Raw genomic sequence first — 17,975 nt, forward strand, 5'->3', positions numbered from 1 at the left:
AACTCAATAGTGCCAAACTCAAACAACTTACTTAAAAATTAGTTTCTTATGGCATATTTGTTAAGGTAAAGTTGACAACTTTTGACCTCAACAGAGCTACCTTGAATAAAGTAACAGGATATATGGCCTCTACCTGTACTTTAAGTGGCTTGTCCAAGGCTACACAGCTAGGTAATAAGTGTCTGAGGCTGCATTTGAACTCAGGTCCTCCTGACTCCAGGCCAGTGCTCTATCCACTGCACCACCTAGCTGCCTCCCCTCTGCCTATAAACTTTTATATAAGAACCTTGCATTCCAACACCCTGAGAACTGATAGGCTGGTTTCAAGAGTCCAAATGGAAGACATTATGTCACACCCTGATCAATTCTTTTTTGGAGGACTTAACTTTCTGAAGCCTGACGCACTGTGCAGGGACTGGATCCCACGCCCACCCCCCAACAGCACCGTGTCCACCCCCACCACACTGCCCCTTACCAGCCACCACAACAGGACTTCCTGAACTTTGATCCTAGGCAAACATCTCTACTAGATTATCTCCACCTTAGCATTTCTCAATCTGGTTGACTCACTACAAATTTCTTTTTTCTTGGGGCATTTCTGATACCCAGTTTTCAGATTTTTAAAAATCATCTTTGACTTGCCCCTCCGGTTGTATTGCTTTTATCATTAGAACTAGAAATAAAGCTAGAAATGACAACCATGCAGATTCAGAGATGTCAGTCTTGATAAAAAATGCTGAGTTAAATTACATATACACTTATTGAAGCTTTATCTAGTGTTTAATTTGTTCAAATTGTACTATTTTAATATCACATGAATTTTTTGCCCTATAATTTGGCTCACTATATTCAGTTTCTGTCCATTTTGTCACATCCTTAGCCCATTTCAAGTAATTGAATAAATTTCTATTTTGTACATCTAAAAAACTATAGGGGTGGCTAAGTGGTGCAGTGTTAGCGCTGGCCCTGGAGTCAGGAGTACCTGGGTTCAAATGTGATCTTAATAATAACCTAGCTGTGTGGCCTTGGGCAAACCACTTAACCCCATTTGCCTTGCAAAATCCTAATATATATGTAAATACATAAAAAAGTCATGGCCTATTATCATCCTTGCAATTTTCCTTTTTTAAAGTGATTTGAAAAAAAAACTAGCAATGGGACTTCTGCTTATATACATTCTCCATAAACTAGTGAGCCTTTCGAGATTGTTTCCTGTCACACTTTTTGGCTATTCTGGGGCCTTACAAGGTTCACTTTGGTTTTTTTCGCCCCAAATAGGGTTAGGTGATTTGCCCAGGGTTACACAGTATTGTGTCTGAAGCTGAATTTGAATTTGGTCCTTCTGAACACAGGGCCCTAACCACTGCTACCTTGGGGTGCCCCATACAAGATACCCAGGAAAATAAATGACTTGTCTAACTCTTTCCCCATGTAGTCTAGATTATGGGCATAGATGCAGGGACAAAGTAAGAAAGGTCCGTTTCTGAACAATCCGGCCCCAAAGCCCGAAATTAAGGCCTTAGACATAGTCAAAGCTTTTTATTATATTACACAAGGTGTGCGGGCGGGGGCGGGGTGGGAACGCTGGAGTCGCCGCGGTCAGCAGCGGATGCCCATTCCGATGGCCATAAACGTCCCGAAGGTGCCCCCCACTCTGCATCATGGTTTTGCCAATTCCGCCCATCAGCTCCCGGCCCCGCATGCCGATCCTGCAGGAGGAAACCTGAATGGAGCTAAAAGGGGCGAGGCTCGCGGCCACCAGGCCAATGGGCGTCCTCCGGGCTGACCCTTGACCCGCGCCGAGCCCGGCACCACCTCCCCTGTGCCCCCGGGGGGCCCGAGCGCTGCCCCGGGCCGGGCCCGAGGGCCGCCCTCACCTGAGGCACGAGAAGGTGCCGAACAGCGCCCCGGCCGCCATGCCCACGGCGCAGCCCATCACGAAGCCCATCTTCACGCGGTCGAAGCAGGTGGGCTGGGACTGTCCGTAGGGACCCACGGCTACTGGCATCTGCGGGGGGACACGGCCAAGGCCGGAACTGAGGCGGCGCCGGGGCCTCGCCGAGGCCCGGACTACAGCCGCGTTGTGCACGTGCCCGGAGAAGGGAGGGCGCGGTTGGGGAGCCGTGCCCGGGCCCCGCACCGGGCCCCCCCAGTCCTTGGCAGCGGGCCCCCGGCCCAGCCCGAACAGCCACTCACCTCGCTTTCGGCCTCAGTCGCTCCGCTTTACGTCCCGGGAGGCGGGAAATGAATGTCGTTTCCGGGGCAGTGAGGAAGAACTTCCGGGTGATACGGACCGGAAGCAGAAGGACACTTCCGATCCCGGGGAGTAACGGAGAGGATGCTGCGGAGGGCTGTGTGGCGAGTGGCGACCAGGGTCCCGGGCCCCTCCCCTCCACGTCGGGGACTGCGCCTGCGCGGTATTGCAGCTCGGTTTCTCCCCCCAGCTCCCCACTTTCCCCATCCCACCCAAGCCTTCCATACCTCTCTCAACTCCATCCGCAACTCCGCCAAATAGTTCTTGCTCCTCGACACTTTTTAAATTACCGATCTGGACCTTGACTTTCTGAAGCCGGACGCACTGTGCAGGGACTGGATCCCACGCCCACCCCCCAACAGCACCGTGTCCACCCCCACCACACCGCCCCTTACCAGCCACCACAACCGGCTCTACCCTTCCCTGAGACCTCCCCAGCCTGGCCCGCCTTTGCACCTGCCCCCCTTCCAGCCATAAGCTTCCTGCCAAGCCTGACTTCCCTCCATCTACTCAGACCATCCAACTAACAACAAGTGGGCCTCAAACCAACCTCCCAACCCGCCCAGCCTCGGCTTCCGGCGGATTCGTCCCCCCTTGCCCATCCTTCCGCCAGCCAGATTCTCCTTTTCCCTTTAATTTGTCTTCTCTTCCCCACAGCCCCCTGCCAAGGCGCTTCCTCCTCCCTCTCTTTCAGGCCTGGACCAGTCCCCTCACCCATCTGACTTCTCAGATGCGGCTCTTCCCACCAAGGAGACAGTGTTCCGGCCCCTCTACATGGATGTGCAAGCCACTACTCCCCTGGTGGGCAAGCAACTGGGGGGCGGGGTGCCAGCACCTTTTGGAAAAAAAAAGACTGGGCAGTGTTCTTTTGAAGCCCCTGGCCCAGTGAGTGGGTGGGGTAGGATAACAGATCGTACTAGAATGTAAGCTCTTTGTGGGCAAATAATGTCGTTTTAGGTGCTCAACACCTAAAATTGTGCCATGTACTTAGTAAGGGTTTACTAAATAATGAATTTCATGCAAATGAATAAGAGTAAAAGTAATGTGGAAAGTGTAAGGACCATATGAAAAGTAATTGGTATAGTAGAAACTTCTGCCTGTATCCAAACTGGGCAATTTTTTTCTCCATCTAGGGTCTTTTCTCATTTGCAAAACAGGCATGATAATACCACATATCTAGGGCTGTTTTTAAGAACCAAATGACTAGATGTGCCATATAAATCTAATTGTTAATATAATTTAAAGCAAGATCTGATTCAAGGATGTTCTGGTAGCTGGAGAAATGTTTCCCTGCTCCTACTTCCCATGCTTTACCCAAAAGTCAGATCTCTGCTAAACCACCTTGGCATACTTTGAGAACAAACAGGGGTGACTCTAATTTGAACTATGCTGTATCTAGGATCCTCGAGTGTTGGATGCCATGCTCCCCTATTTGGTCAACTACTATGGGAACCCCCACTCTCGGACTCATTCATATGGCTGGGAGAGTGAGGCTGCCATGGAACATGCTCGCCAGGCAAGAATAAAGAGAATGGGGGGAGTGAGACAATGGGGGGGTGGAATGGAGAATCAGGGAATAGAAGTGGACTGGGGCTTTTTTAATGGTTGGAGGGACAATATTTCTGTCATTTTGAAGTGTAAATGGTTGCAAGGGCTCCAAAAGATTCCTAAAACATAACTTGTTCTTCTTTCTGATCCTACTAAGGACAATATAGCCATGCCAGGAAATACTGAAATAATAATGGGCACAATATGATGGGGGAATCTTTTCTACTATACTATCCTTTTCCTTTCCATGAGTTAGATTTTGCGAGCTCTGTCTGGTAGTCACTTTTTTTGTCATTGATATCAAGTGTTAAGTAACTGCTCCTTCCATTCCAGCAAGTAGCATCATTGATTGGGTCTGACCCCCGTGAGATTGTCTTCACTAGTGGAGCTACTGAATCTAACAATTTAGCAATTAAGGTAAGATAAAGAAATGGGAAAAGGCAATATAAAAGTGAATCTCAGACCATCAACTGATGTCAAGGGCATTAAATATACCACCATCTTTCTGACCTGAGATGACTCCTCTGTAACAATTCAACCTTTAGAAGTTCCCATCCCAACCATCCCCACTCCTGGCACCCAACTGTAACCTATCCCTCCATTTTGTAACTTGCAGTAACACTCCACAAACTACTTCATGGAACTTCACATTGAGAGAACAAGATCTGATGTTCAATGAAAGTGTTTTGGAAAGTTGCTTATGTAGGTAGAAGCCTTTTCTCTCTCTAGGTCCATTTGGTGTATATGAATGTTTTTTCCTACCTCTCCCTGTTATCACTGTTATGTCTATTCAGGATAGAACCCTACAAGTATTTTTACATCTTCTTCAAGTGTCTGCCTCCATATGAGGTACAGATAATGGCTTACTGGTTTTATCCTATGGATCTGGTTGCAGAAATCTAAGACTTTCTTTTCAACCCCTTTTACCTCTTTCACTTTCAATAATAATTAGCTCCTATTATTTTTAGCATAATTTTTTCTTTGACTCCTTTAGCCTAAGGGAAGATTTCTATGTGAATACAATCCTAATCCAATTCTCCTTTTTCAAAACTGCTATGTAAATAAACACTCTTTAGCTCTTCAGAATAATTGATTGAATGACCTCTATCATTTCAAGGGAACAAAAGTAAATTAGATTCTTATCTGATCCTCCTACTCTTCTACACACACACACAAACTGTCCTTTTCTTGCTTTGCTGCCAATGTCAAACTCCTCTGACCTTGACCTGGAAAGTTTGGATTAGGTTTTAATTCAACTAAGGATTTTGGTTTTATCCTCTCCTTAGTATCTTAAAATGACAACATCAAATCAGAGATTTGGAAAAAAACTCTTCCCTACATGAAAATTGTTTTTTCCCTTTTGGCAATGAATATAAAAATTTGGCACCTAGGAAAGGTTTATACTAGGAAGTTTGAAAATAATATAATCCAAAATGCTACTTTCTTAGTTAAGGTAGGTAAAGAAACTATACTGTTTTATCTTAGGAAATGCCACACGATGGATGAGGAAACCTCTGAAAATTCTCTTCTGTTGCCCTCTTGTCCCTTTTCTTAGTCCTGAAAGGAATGAGAGACACTTTTCTAAGTATTTTCTCTTTTCCCATCAACTTCTAGGGGGTGGCCAGATTTTACAAATTACGGAAAAGGCATGTAATCACTACACAAACAGAGCACAAATGTGTGCTGGACTCCTGTCGTTCTCTGGAAGCAGAGGGCTTTCGGGTCACTTATCTCCCAGTACAGAAGAGTGGAATCATTGATCTGAAGGTGAGAAGTTCTCTCAAGTTGGAACTGCTTCAGAAGAGGGAATAGATCTTGGCTGAAACATTATTCCCTACTATTCCTCTATTAAAACTGTGCCCATTCATTGAGGCTAGACTGGTCTGCCACATATCTCACCAACATTCCAAGCCTATCTTCCTCCATGCTCCAAAATTGAGCATGTAGTTTCCCCTTCACTTACTTGAATATAGGCTCTACTCTTTTTAGAAAGCCTTCTCTTTCTCTTCTGCCCAATGTTACCTCTTTCTCTAATGATGCATTCCTAACTGCTCTCATGGCAATTTTCCAATTTTCATTGTTTTCCCTTTTGTATATAAAGAGCAGGTTAGTTCCTCTTCAGTATCATTCCTAAAGAGAAGACCTAATGACTATGTGTGGAAATGTTGTTGAGGAGAATTCTAATGTAGATACTTGTCCTGTGCAAAAGAGGCAGAATGGAGTAATGGATAAATAGCAGGCAAAGTCAGAAGGATCTTGGTGCAAATCCTTCTTCAGACATTTACTGACTTTGTGACCCTGAGCAAATCACTCAACCTCTCAGTGACCCAAGCAACTCTCAAAGAAAATAATGCAAAAAACTGCTGATTTGAATTTGTAGTGGGGGCTTTCTCATTAGGAGTCATACATCATTGAAATTTCAATTGCAAAGCCCAAATTCCAGCCTCCTAAAAATGGATTGAATTGCTGTCCTTTACATGTCTGAAATTCTCTGTTTTTCCTTTATCCCAATTGATCTATCAGATTCTTGAAGGCTAGGAGGCAAGGCATAAATCTTAGACTTCTTTGTATACCCCTGCCCCAGCACCTAGCCTTGTGCCTTATACATATAAATAATTAGTTTTTTTGGTGATGAATTGAGAGATGCTGTTATTCATATCATTTGCTTTAGATGTAGTGTGCCCACCTCCTTGGAGTTTATAGTCCTACTGTACAGCTTGCATCCTATGTAAATCAGAGGAGATTGTATTTTCTAAAGCTGGGGATGATGATTTGCTGAGAAGGGAAAGAAAGATATAATCAAGTTCCCCTTCTTCCTCACTATACCCCAGTTTTATCTGTTTAGGAGCTGGAGGCAGCAATACAGCCAGACACAAGCCTTGTCTCTATCATGACTGTGAACAATGAGATCGGAGTGAGGCAGCCTATTGAAGACATTGGTGAGTAGTTTGGGTTCTGCTTCCTGCCAAGGTCCTCAGTTTTGGAGTGGTAGGCAACTCCCTAACACTAAAGGGGAAAAAATTTGAATTAAGCCATTTAATATCCTTAGCACTTAGCACTTCCTATTATGGTCTGGTGTGGATTTGTAGAGGTGAGATCAAATTCTTCTATATCAAGGCATTGAATACACCCAGCCGCTCTGTTGAATTGAGCAATAGATTAGCATTGTGGTAGATTCCAGGCATCTTTTGCACAGAAATATACTTATTGTTCCTCTGTGTTTCCAAATTCTTTCTCTTCTAAGTCAGTTCTTTTTTAAAAATTTTTTTATTCTGACTTGAAGTACCTCCCCAAAATGAACATTTTCCACATAAACAGCAGAGCACAGAAAGAGGATTTTTTTATAAATCATCAGTTTCTATTTCATAGGGGTTTTTTTTTTGTTTTAAAAAATAAAAAAAAAATTGGACACAGTACTTTTAGAACTGTCTTGCTTGTCTGTGCTTTCTTCTGAACTTCCTTCTGTTCATTTCTATGCAGTCTTTAAATATTTCAGTGGTTTTCTTTTTTTGGTGTCACTTTTGCTAGCCCTCACCACTACCCAATCCTTACTTCCAATTTAAAACAGAGTGGGGAGAGGGAATCCTTGCAGCAAATAACATAGTCAAGTAAAACAAATCTTCATAGTGATGTATACATACATAAAATATGTGTATGGTCTCTTTTTTGGAACTATCACTTCTCTGTCAGGAGCTGGGTAACATGCTTCACCATATCCTCTGGAGGCCATGGTCTTTGCTTTGATTACAGTTTTTAAGTCTTTCAAAGTTGTTTTCCATAGGCAGAACCAAGATGGCAGAGTAATGACAGAGATTCCCCTGACCTCTCCCACAAACCACTCCAAATATTTTTAAATAATGATTCTAACCAAATTCTATAATGGCAGAACCCACAAAAAGACTGAGTGAAACAATTTTCCAGTCCAAGACAACTGTGAAGATCCATAGGAAGGGTCTGTTAATACTGGGATTAGAAAAAGCCCACAGTATAGCAGGTGTCTCAGAGCAAACTATCAGCAGTCATCCAGGAATAGACCATAAGGCTCCTGGGTCTGTGGTAGCATTGGTTTCCAGATCTCTCAGCCCAGGGATTGTCAAGATGTTTTTCATTATAATGTTCTCTTACAAATTCCCTGGGTTCTGCTTATTTCAGTCTGATTAGTTAGTTCATTATTTCTTCATCTTTTCTTACAGTATATCTATATTCCACTACATTCATATGCTACAATATGTTCAGCTCTTCCTTGATTGATGAGTACTCCTTTATTTTTCAGCGCTTTTCTTTTTATTCTTTGTAATTTCCCCTTTGGGATCAGGTAATTTGTTTTAAGATTTCTTGAAATACAATGTTTAAGTTCTTTTTGTGGTCATGGTTTTCAGGTAGTACAGTGATAATTAAATTAGCTCTCCTGGATCGGTTTTCAAAATAAATTGGTTTTTGCTGAAATAACATTACATTTTCTTTAGCTTTTTCCACTCTTGATTTTGTTGTCATTAACTTCTATTTGGTCTATTCTAATTTTCAGGGAAGTTTTTTTTTCCCCCTTGGTTAATGTTTTATACCTCTTGTTCCAAGTTGTTAATGTTTTTTCCAAATCTTTTTTCTGTATCTTCTATTTCATTTTTCCAGTGGTTCCCTATCACCTTAAAATTGAATTTTTAAGTCTCTTTTTATGTCTTAGGGCAGAGAATCTGAATTTGGGGTATCCAGATCTGAGCATTTTCAGGACCATACTTGGTCATTACTTTCAGTGATTTCAAGGGTTCAGGCCACCATGGGGCTTTCCCAAGGCAGCCTCCATTCATACTTTGTTAGGATACATAACCTTGCAAGCTCCACATGTTTCTTTTCAGGCTAAGTGGCTACCACCTTGTTTGCCTGAGTTGGATAGGAGCTGAATTTGCTGATGATCCCCTTTCCCAATTTCTATGGGCTTATGGCTGATTTTTTTGTATAGTTCTGGGTTGGAAGAAGTCATTTCATCGATTTTCTCATTTGAATTTATTGATCATCACTCAGCCTGGTTTTTAGATTTTTATCAGAGTAAGATAAGTGGAACTGGGCTGCCTACCTCACTTCAGACAGTCACCTTGGCTACCAGACCAATTCTTCATGAAGCCTTTTAAGAGACACCATTTGACTTTGTAATATGGGGTCATTGTTCATTGCTTCCCTATATCTTCTAGGAATCTAAATATGCAAAGAAAAATCATATAGTTCCATAGGGTGTTTTCCATAAGAAAATGAGGAAATCATGGGTTAAGTGTTGTTGTTTTTTTAATTCTTTCTCATTTCTTATCAAGAAAATTAAAAGCCAAGACAGCTAGAGGCTTTGAGTGGCAGAGTGTCATGCAGCAGCAGACTCCTGGCCTAGAGACTAGTGTTGTGCTTCCTGCTTTTTGGATCTGTGGGATCCAAAAATGTCAGAGTGATACTTCCATAGGATATTTGAACAACCCACCATGTATTCTATTGATGTCTTCTTAGGACAGATTTGCAGTTCCCGTAAAGTGTATTTCCATACGGACGCAGCTCAAGCAGTTGGAAAAATCCCAATCAATGTGAATGACATGAAAATTGATCTCATGAGCATCAGTGGTCATAAACTTTATGGCCCAAAAGGTACAGAAAATCCCAGAGTTTCTCATTATGTAAACCTCACAGTGGGAGTCTGTTTGAAGCATAGCATTTTATTGACATTTGTCCCTAGAAAAAATACTGTCTGTGACTGTAGAGTGGTATCATGTCACCTGTCAGCTAGAACTTTTACATTTTACATTCTGCCTTTCCCTTCTTGCACCCATATGGAACTCGGTTTACCTGGGATTCCCTTAGCTTCTACTTCAAAAGCACTCAAAAGCCTCTGTAGCTCTGTAATTGATGCCAACAATAAGGTTTTCTGTGCCATTGTACTGCATAAATATCTTGTAAATCTACCTGCATGAGACAGAAAATGGACTCCTTGCTAAATTCACATTCTGGAAGGGTTTACTTCTTCATTTACTCTTATACCCTAGATAGCATCATTGATAGATCATTCATCATGTACAAAAGGTACTCTCTACTGTGTGCTAGGTTTAGGGGAAATCAGAAATGATCACAACCTTAGGGAGTACAATCTAATTGGCACCATAATTAAAAAGTGGAAATACTGTGCAAAAAATCATAGAGTATTATGGGCAAAATAGACTCAGAATAAAGAAACAATCATAGTAGAGTACTTTTCACCATTTTTGAGGTCAGTATTCTCATCCAGTTTCTCTCTTTCCTTTGTTCTTCAGGAGTTGGTGCAATCTACATCCGCCGTCGACCCCGAGTGCGTGTGGAGGCCTTGCAGAGTGGGGGAGGCCAGGAGCGGGGCATGCGCTCTGGGACAGTGCCCACCCCCTTAGTGGTTGGGTTGGGGGCTGCCTGTGAAGTAGCACAAGAAGAGATGGAGGTATAGAGAAAAAGCTCCCTCCTCACCTTTTTATCTTCATGCTTTGTTGTTGTTTAGTTGTTTTTGATTGTATTTGATCTTCATGAACCCTTTTGGGGTTTTCTTGATAAAGATACTGCAACAGTTTGTCATGTCCTTCTTCAGCTCATTTTACAGATGAAGAAACTGAGATAAAAGTGGTTAAGTGACTTTGTCCAGGGTGACACAGCTAGTATATGTATGAGGTCAAATTTGAGCTCAGGAAAATAAATCTTGCTGACAGGACTGGCACTCTATCCACTACACAATCTAGCTGTCTTTTATCCTATTCCATGACTACCTTTCTGAAAACTCCTCTCTGTGAGTTAAATATAGATAGAGATGACTGAAACACAGTGGAGTTTCAGTCAGCCCTGCTGTTGTACCCCTCTCCTCTTCCCCCCTCCACCAAGAACCCTTAGACTTTGCTGAGTAGGGAGCTTCTCCTGGTTCCTAGAGTCCATTCTTTAGGAAGGAGAAATGGATTTGTGCTGACTTTGTCACTGAATAGCTTGGTAACTTTGTACAACTCATTGAAAATTTCTGGACTTCAAAGTGAGGGGGATGGGATTATGTATTATGATCTCTGAGATTTCACCCAGTTTGGGCATTTTGTAATTCTGAACCATTTTCTCCATTATGGATATTTTTGAACTATTTTTCAAACATCTTGGACTAGGCAGGAGCCTGATATTTCTGAGCACTATATTTAAAACAGGATATTAGTGTTCTCCACTACCTTCCTTTGCATATCTCATGTGAATTCTTGAATCTCCCGGGAGACCTGACAACTTATGCTCCTGTCATACTCTGCTATGTTTTTCAGAATGACCATAAGAGGATTTCCTTGCTAGCAGACAGATTGGTAGAGAAGATAATGAGCAACCTTCCTGATGTGGTGATGAATGGGGACCCACAGCAGCACTATCCAGGTCTGGCTCCCTCCCTTTGCAGTCTACATTCTCTTCTCTAGTCTAGGGAAGCGTAAAAGAATTCTCATAAGAGATTCTTTCCCTCAGGTTGTATCAACTTGTCCTTTGCTTATGTAGAAGGGGAAAGTCTGCTGATGGCACTAAAGGATGTGGCTTTGTCTTCAGGCAGGTGAGTAAGGCCATAGTAGGGTTAAGGGATGTAGTAAGTCTTAATCAAATTGACTCCTGTTAGTATTCATAGAACCTTCTAGTTTTTGGATAATATGTGGAAAAGTTCTTTGACAGAATCTCAAAGTAATATACAGTAGTATTTTTAACTGTAACATACTGGGGAGACATGAGTAACATCAACCAGATATCATAATGCCAGAGTGGGCCTGAGGATACTTAGGTTGACCACAGACAGTGCTAGAGGTTCAGAGCAAACAGTAGCTTTCAGATTTAAAGGAATGGTTCCAAGCTTCCCTGAAGTATTAGTTTCAGGAGACACATATCTGAACTTGAAGATAAGTATTCCTCTGTAGCAGCATTTCCACTAACTGGCCTTTCCTGTTATACATATCCTAAAAAAGCAAGGTATCATCTTGCTGTAAGCCTTTTCCAGCTTCTATAGTTTTATCATTTGAAGTCTTGCTTAAACAGAAGATCAAAGAGCTCAACAAAGAACTGGAAGTTATCTCTGAGCCTTTGGCATCTACAGACCAGAATTTATAGAGCTCTAATCAGAAAGATGGTAGTGGTGGGGGCTGGTCAAGGGCTTCACTGACAGGAGTTAGGGGGCAGTTAGATGGTGCAGTGGATAGAGCACCATAGAGCAGCAGCCCTGGAATCTAGCAGATCTGAGTTCAAATCTCATCTCTTGTCTTAGACACTTGACTTTACTAGTCATGTGACCCTGGACATGTTACTTAAACCTCAATTGCTTCACAAAATCAAAATTTTAAAAAATAGGAAAAGGAAGGCAAAAAAAGTTAGTAGATGTTTATTAAGCCCCTAGTGTGTGGAAGGTGCTATGATAAGTGGTAGAACAGAATGGAAAGTCAGAAAAATCATAATGTCCTGGCAGTGGGGCATAAGAGAATAATTCTCTGGTCTGCCCTCAAGTGGAGGCTGAGTTCACTCTCCTCTGACAGCAGAGGGTGCTAAGGAGGTGTGAGCACCCATGGCTGACTAGATCTTATGGGACTAGGAGATTTCACAATAAACAGTTCACTGGTTAGTGGTGAAGTCAAGTCCAAAATGACTGACTGGAAATGAGGTATAGCCTGAGGAGTTTGGTTTATAATTGTGATTTGTCTTTCTAGCGCCTGCACCTCTGCATCCCTGGAACCATCCTATGTGCTTAGAGCCATTGGCACAGATGAAGACTTGGCTCACTCCTCCATCAGGTCAATGGGATAGGGCTGTGGCTCTCCTTCCCCTTCCTTCCTTTCTCTCCGTTCATCCCTTTCTCTCTCTCTCTCTCTCTCTCTCTCTCTCTCTCTCTCTCTCCCTGTTTGTCTCTCCCTCCCTCCTCCTCTCTTTTCCATCCACTCCCCCTCTTCTTTGTCTCCTGCTTTCTTTCTCTTCTTTTCTTCCTTCTTTTCTCTCTCTCCCCCTCTCTTCCCCCTCCCTGTTCTCTCTGACTCCCTTTCTCCCTGTTCTCTCTCCTTTTTCTCCTCCCTCTTCTTTGTCATTCAAATATTTCCTGAATTAATGAGTTCTCCAGTGTCTACCCTGGCCTTGTGACATAATGCAATGCATTTCAGGTTTGGCATTGGTCGTTTCACCACAGAGGAAGAGGTGGACTACACAGCTGAAAAATGCATCTTTCATGTTAAAAGACTACGGGAAATGAGGTATGACATCTCCCCTGAAATAATATTGAAAAGAACATTGAATTTGATCTCAAACATCCTCTATTTGAATCTCATCTCTGCTATTTGCTATCTCTATGACTCTGAACAAGTATCGTAGTCTCTTGGGACTCCAAACAGGTTCTCCATCTGTAAAATTAGAATATTAGACTAGATAATCTCTAAAATCTCTTCCAACCTTCCAATCTTAAGATCTTGTCCTAAGGTCCAAAATAAAATAGTAACTTATCTCTGGGTACCTAAAGTCCCCTGTCCTGGGTACATGATCTTAACGACATTCTGAGTACTACTGAATTCCCATATTTAGGCATCCTTGTGGTTTGAGATGGGAGAACATAAATATCCCTGACTGAAAGTACAGAGGCTGCATTAGGGAGCCTCCTGATCTCTTATTAAAGGCTTAAAGTCCCTGGCCACTATCTGCTAACCTTAGAACTGCCCTTGGGAGAATCAGAGCTCATGGTCTTCCCTTCAAGGTCCAGAAAAGGTAGACACTGCAATGAAAACTACCCAGAGTTTGACTCCTCTCCCAAGATATCTTGGGGTCAGGCAGCTGTTTCCCTCTTCCTTTGTGCTGGGATGACCTTTCTGGGTCTAGATTATTGTTTATAGTGGCTTGGGCCAGAAAGGAGTGAGCTCCTTATGAGTGAGACATGGCCTCTGCCTTAAAGCTAGCAAGTGAGAGCGGCCCCTGAGAGAGTTATGTCCTTGACATGTGTCCAGCAGGGACCTTTCTGCTCCTTGCAGGCTTTCTCTGGGCCCCCAGAAACACCTTTCTTAGTGGCCCTGCCTCCACCTTTCCAGTCCCAGAGGAAATAACTGCTGATTTTTTCAGGAAGGGAGGGGGCAGGGAGGAAAGAAAGGAAGAAGAAAAGAGGGAGGAAGGGGATAAGCATTTATTAAGTGCTTCCTTGAGCTTACTCTCTAAAGGAAAAACCTGTGCACACAAAGGATTGGGGGCAAGGGGGAAGGGGTTGAAATTGCTTACCCACCTGGTTTTTAAAGTCTCTCCTGTGGGAGGAGGGGTGCAGGATGGGGAGGGGTGTTCCTAGATGAGCTGGCTGCCTGAGGGGTGAGGGTACCCAGAGTGAGGGAGACTGCAGTCATCCAAGGAAGTTCATTTGGCATAAGTGCTGCAGTAAAGACCTAATCTGGAAGTCCAAAAGATTAGATTCAAGGCCAGGAAGGGAATGAGAGGAGGCCAGGGGAGCTTTGCATGCAGAAGTGGCCCCTGGACATAGTGGTTATGCAGTAAGGGCCCTGATGTAGTGATTGCTCTGTTACTCCATCCAGTAATGTCTTTCTCTCTCATTGACAGCCCACTGTGGGAAATGGTACAAGATGGAATTGACCTGAAAACCATTAAGTGGACACAGCATTAGACTGGATATCTCACCATTTCTCTACTTCTTCCCATCTCACTGACCTGAGAACCAACTGAGTCCTTTCTGTTACAAAACTACCACAGTCCAGATGGTTTTCTACTATATTCACTACAATCCAGAGGACTCCAACATCACATTGTTTCTAGGACATAGTTCTCTGCTCCCAAATTCAGATCTTTCATGCTGTTCAGAAAGTCTCTTTCTCCTCCAGCATTAGAAGGTGGACCTCCACACATCCTAGACCAACAAGAACACCTGAATAGGAGTAATAATGCTGTTTCTGCTTTGTGTTGAGGTAGACCTGAAGAAAGGAAAGACCCCTATGATCTACGCTTGCTACATGATATATCAGTTCTGCTCAGGTGTTTTGACTTCTTCACAAGCTAATATGCTCAAGTTATATTTCTGTATGGACCTAGTTTTTCTTAGAGGGTACTCACTATGTCTGTTCCTACCTTTTTTTTTTCCTTTTTTTCGTCACAGGTAACTGTAAATATATCTGTATTATTCTAATTTGCATTCCTTAATATAAAATCTCTTAATTTGTGAATTAAAGAAGTAAACCCTCATATTCTGATTTCTTAGTGTTAGCTTTAGGGAAAGGTGAAGAGTATAAAGAAATGGTTTCAAGTGTGAACTATGGGATAATTCATAGCAACCATTCCAGAGGTACATATATGCCTGCATGTGTTTGAGTCAGGCCTGTTTCTTTAAATGCCCTTTTATGGAATAGGATTTGTACTCTATTTGCTTTTTTCTATTATAACCCTCTAATGCTTTTTCATTCATTTATTTATTCACTCATATATATTTACATATTAAAAGTTATCTTAGAACTAGCCAAATCTACTCATAAAGTTCATATAAGCTTTCAGAATATAAACTCAATCCTTTTTTATCAGTGTAGTCACTATTAACATTGAATATATGAAAACTGTTTAAGGGTGGATCCTTGACATTTTGGAATGTAAGTTATAGAAATCATGTTATTATTTTTAAGTTAAAACTTTTTTGACTATTGTATTATTTTTATCTTAATGGTATTTTTTCTCAATTACATATAAAGATATTGTTCAATATTTATTATGTTTTTGGTTATAGTATGGCAGTAGGATTAAATGACTTGCCCAAGATCATGCCACTAGTAAGTATCTAGTGTCTGAGGTCATATTTGAACTCAGGCCCTCCTGACTCCAGGGCTGGTGCTCTATCCACTAGCTGCCCCTCTTGACATTTATTTTCGCAGAATTTTTGAGTTAACAGATTTTTCTCCCTTCCTCCTTTACCTTCCCCCTCCTCAAGTAGCAATCAATTAGAAATAATTATACATATATAATCATGTATAAAAGAAAATATAATTTTAAAATTGGAAGGAACATCAAAGGCAATCTGATCCAACCCTCTCACTTTATAAACAAGGACTAAGACCTAGATTAGTGAAATGATTTATCCCAGGTCACAGCTCATACCTGGATTCAAGGCATTGAACCTAAGTCGTTTGCCTCCAAATATTTTCAAATAGCTTATTTAATACAATTTCCCATGTAAGGACCCCTCCTTTAGCACTGATGATACCAATTCCTTGCTATTACTGTGGATTACAAATCACTAGTGCCATTTTTATACCAGTTTTCAAAATGACTAAATCAACAGGTGACTTACCAAAAAAGCTAATTTTTTTTAAATTTAATATTTATTTATTATCCTTTTGTACAATTTTTTTATACATTAATAAAATGTTCTTGTTTAAGAGTAAACAAAATAGGGGCGTCTAGGTGGCATAGTGGATAAAGCACCGGCCCTGGAGTCAGGAGTACCTGGGTTCAAATCCGGTCTCAGACACTTAATAATTACCTAGCTGTGTGGCCTTGGGCAAGCTACTTAACCCCATTTGCCTTGCAAAAACCTAAAAAAAAAGAAAGAAAAAAAAGAGTAAACAAAATATCTCCTCCCCCCAAAAATATAGACTCACTTGAGCGATAAATGGGAGAGAGAAAAAATTAAAATTAAAATTAAAAAAAATAGTAATAATTGTAGGTATGGCCAGATGGCGCAATGGACGGAGCACCAGCCCTGGATCCAGGAGCACCCAAGCCCATATCCGGCCCTGTACACCCAACAATCACCCAGCTGTGCGACATGCAAGCCACTCCAACCCCACTGCCCTGCATAAACCAAAAAAAGAAAAAACAAGACCTAAAATAAAATAGTAATAATAGTAGGGGTGGCTGGGTGGTGGACAGAGCACTGGCCCTTGATCCAGGAGCACCCAGGTCTGAATCTGGCCTCAGACACCCAACGATCCCACTGCTATGCAGCCCCAGGCAGGCCACCCAGCCCCATTTGCCCTGCACCCCCCCAAAATAATAATAATAATAAAAAGTTTGCTTCAGTCTATGTTCCAACCCCCACCAACTCTGTTACGGGTGGATCACATTTCTTTATGATAAGTCCATCATAAAAGTTACTTCCATATTTTTCCACTGTTGCCATTGCTGATAGCAACTCCCTCCTTTCCTATTTCTCCACTACCATGTACTATATTCTTTCTCTCCTTTCACTGACTCTGCTGTAAGGTGGCACAACAGACAGATCCCCGGCTCTGGGGCCCCAACCCCACATACCACCCCTTAGGCCCAGCATCCACCCGGCCCTATGGTCCCTGACAGGCCATCCAATCTCAGCCCCTTGTAAGATGTAAAAAAGAAAATGTGTTATATCTGACCACTCTCCCCCCATGGTCCATCCTTTCCTCCATCACTCACATCCCCCCCTCCCTGTCCCTCCCCTTCTTACTCCAGATTTCTATACCCCATTGAATATATATGCTGTTTCCTCTCCTAGCCACCTCCGATGAGAGTGAAGATTTCCTCATTCCCCCTTGCCTTCCCCCCTTCCATATCATTGCAATAGCTCATTGTAATAAAGAAAAATCTTATTACATGAAATATCTTGGCCTATTCCCCCTCTCCTTTTTTCTTTCTCCTATCACATTTCACTTTTTTCTATTGACTCCCATTTTTACACCATATTATCTTTGAATTCAGCTTTCTCCTGTGCTTCAACTATAAAAGCTCCCTCTACCTGCTCTATTAGCTGAGAAGGTTCATATGAGTATTATCAGTGTCATTTTTCTATACAGGAATAGATGCAGTTCATCATCATTAAATCCCTCATATTTTCCCCTTCTCCAATCTCCATGCTTCACCTGAGTCCTGTATCTGAAGATCAAACCTTCTGTTCAGCTCCAGCCATTCCAGCAGGAACATTTGAAATTCCCCTGGTTCATTGAAAGTCCATCTTTTTCCCTGGAAGAGGACATTCAGCCTTGCTGGGTAGTTGATTCTTGGTTGCATTCTAAGCTCTTTTGCCTTCCGGTATATTATATTCCAAGCCTTACGAGCTTCCAATGTAGTTGCTGCTAAGTCCTGTGAGATCCTGATTACAGCTCCATGGTATTTGAATTGTGCCCTTCTGGCTGCTTGTAATATTTTCTCTTTGACTTGGGAGTTCTGGAACTTGGCTATAATATTCCTGGGGGTT

General features: G+C 42.2%; 1 protein-coding gene and 1 pseudogene across 1 annotated transcript; one reads left to right on the forward strand and one right to left on the reverse strand.

Annotated features, from left to right (window-relative positions):
- Nucleotides 1-473: 473 nt before the first annotated feature.
- LOC141505836 (reactive oxygen species modulator 1-like) lies at nt 474-2,387 on the reverse strand (annotated as a pseudogene).
- On the forward strand, nt 2,191-15,418 carry NFS1 (NFS1 cysteine desulfurase). The gene is made up of 13 exons (XM_074212060.1): nt 2,191-2,417; nt 2,949-3,055; nt 3,654-3,770; nt 4,136-4,219; nt 5,417-5,569; nt 6,648-6,741; nt 9,290-9,424; nt 10,084-10,241; nt 11,086-11,191; nt 11,279-11,360; nt 12,496-12,579; nt 12,940-13,029; nt 14,366-15,418. Exons 1-13 carry the CDS (start codon nt 2,339-2,341, stop codon nt 14,427-14,429), a joined length of 1,353 nt encoding a protein of 450 aa, XP_074068161.1. The 5' UTR covers nt 2,191-2,338; the 3' UTR covers nt 14,430-15,418.
- Nucleotides 15,419-17,975: the final 2,557 nt, after the last annotated feature.

Source organism: Macrotis lagotis, chromosome 1 (assembly GCF_037893015.1).
Source record: "Macrotis lagotis isolate mMagLag1 chromosome 1, bilby.v1.9.chrom.fasta, whole genome shotgun sequence".
NCBI lineage: Eukaryota > Metazoa > Chordata > Mammalia > Peramelemorphia > Peramelidae > Macrotis > Macrotis lagotis.

Coding starts and splice junctions, on each gene's coding strand:
- NFS1 (XM_074212060.1), top strand. CDS start 2,339: ATGCTGCGGAGGGCTGTGTGGCGAGTGGCGACCAGGGTCCCGGGCCCC. Junction 4,220..5,416: donor CTAACAATTTAGCAATTAAG/GTAAGATAAAGA, acceptor ATCAACTTCTAG/GGGGTGGCCAGATTTTACAA. Junction 9,425..10,083: donor TAAACTTTATGGCCCAAAAG/GTACAGAAAATC, acceptor TTTGTTCTTCAG/GAGTTGGTGCAATCTACATC.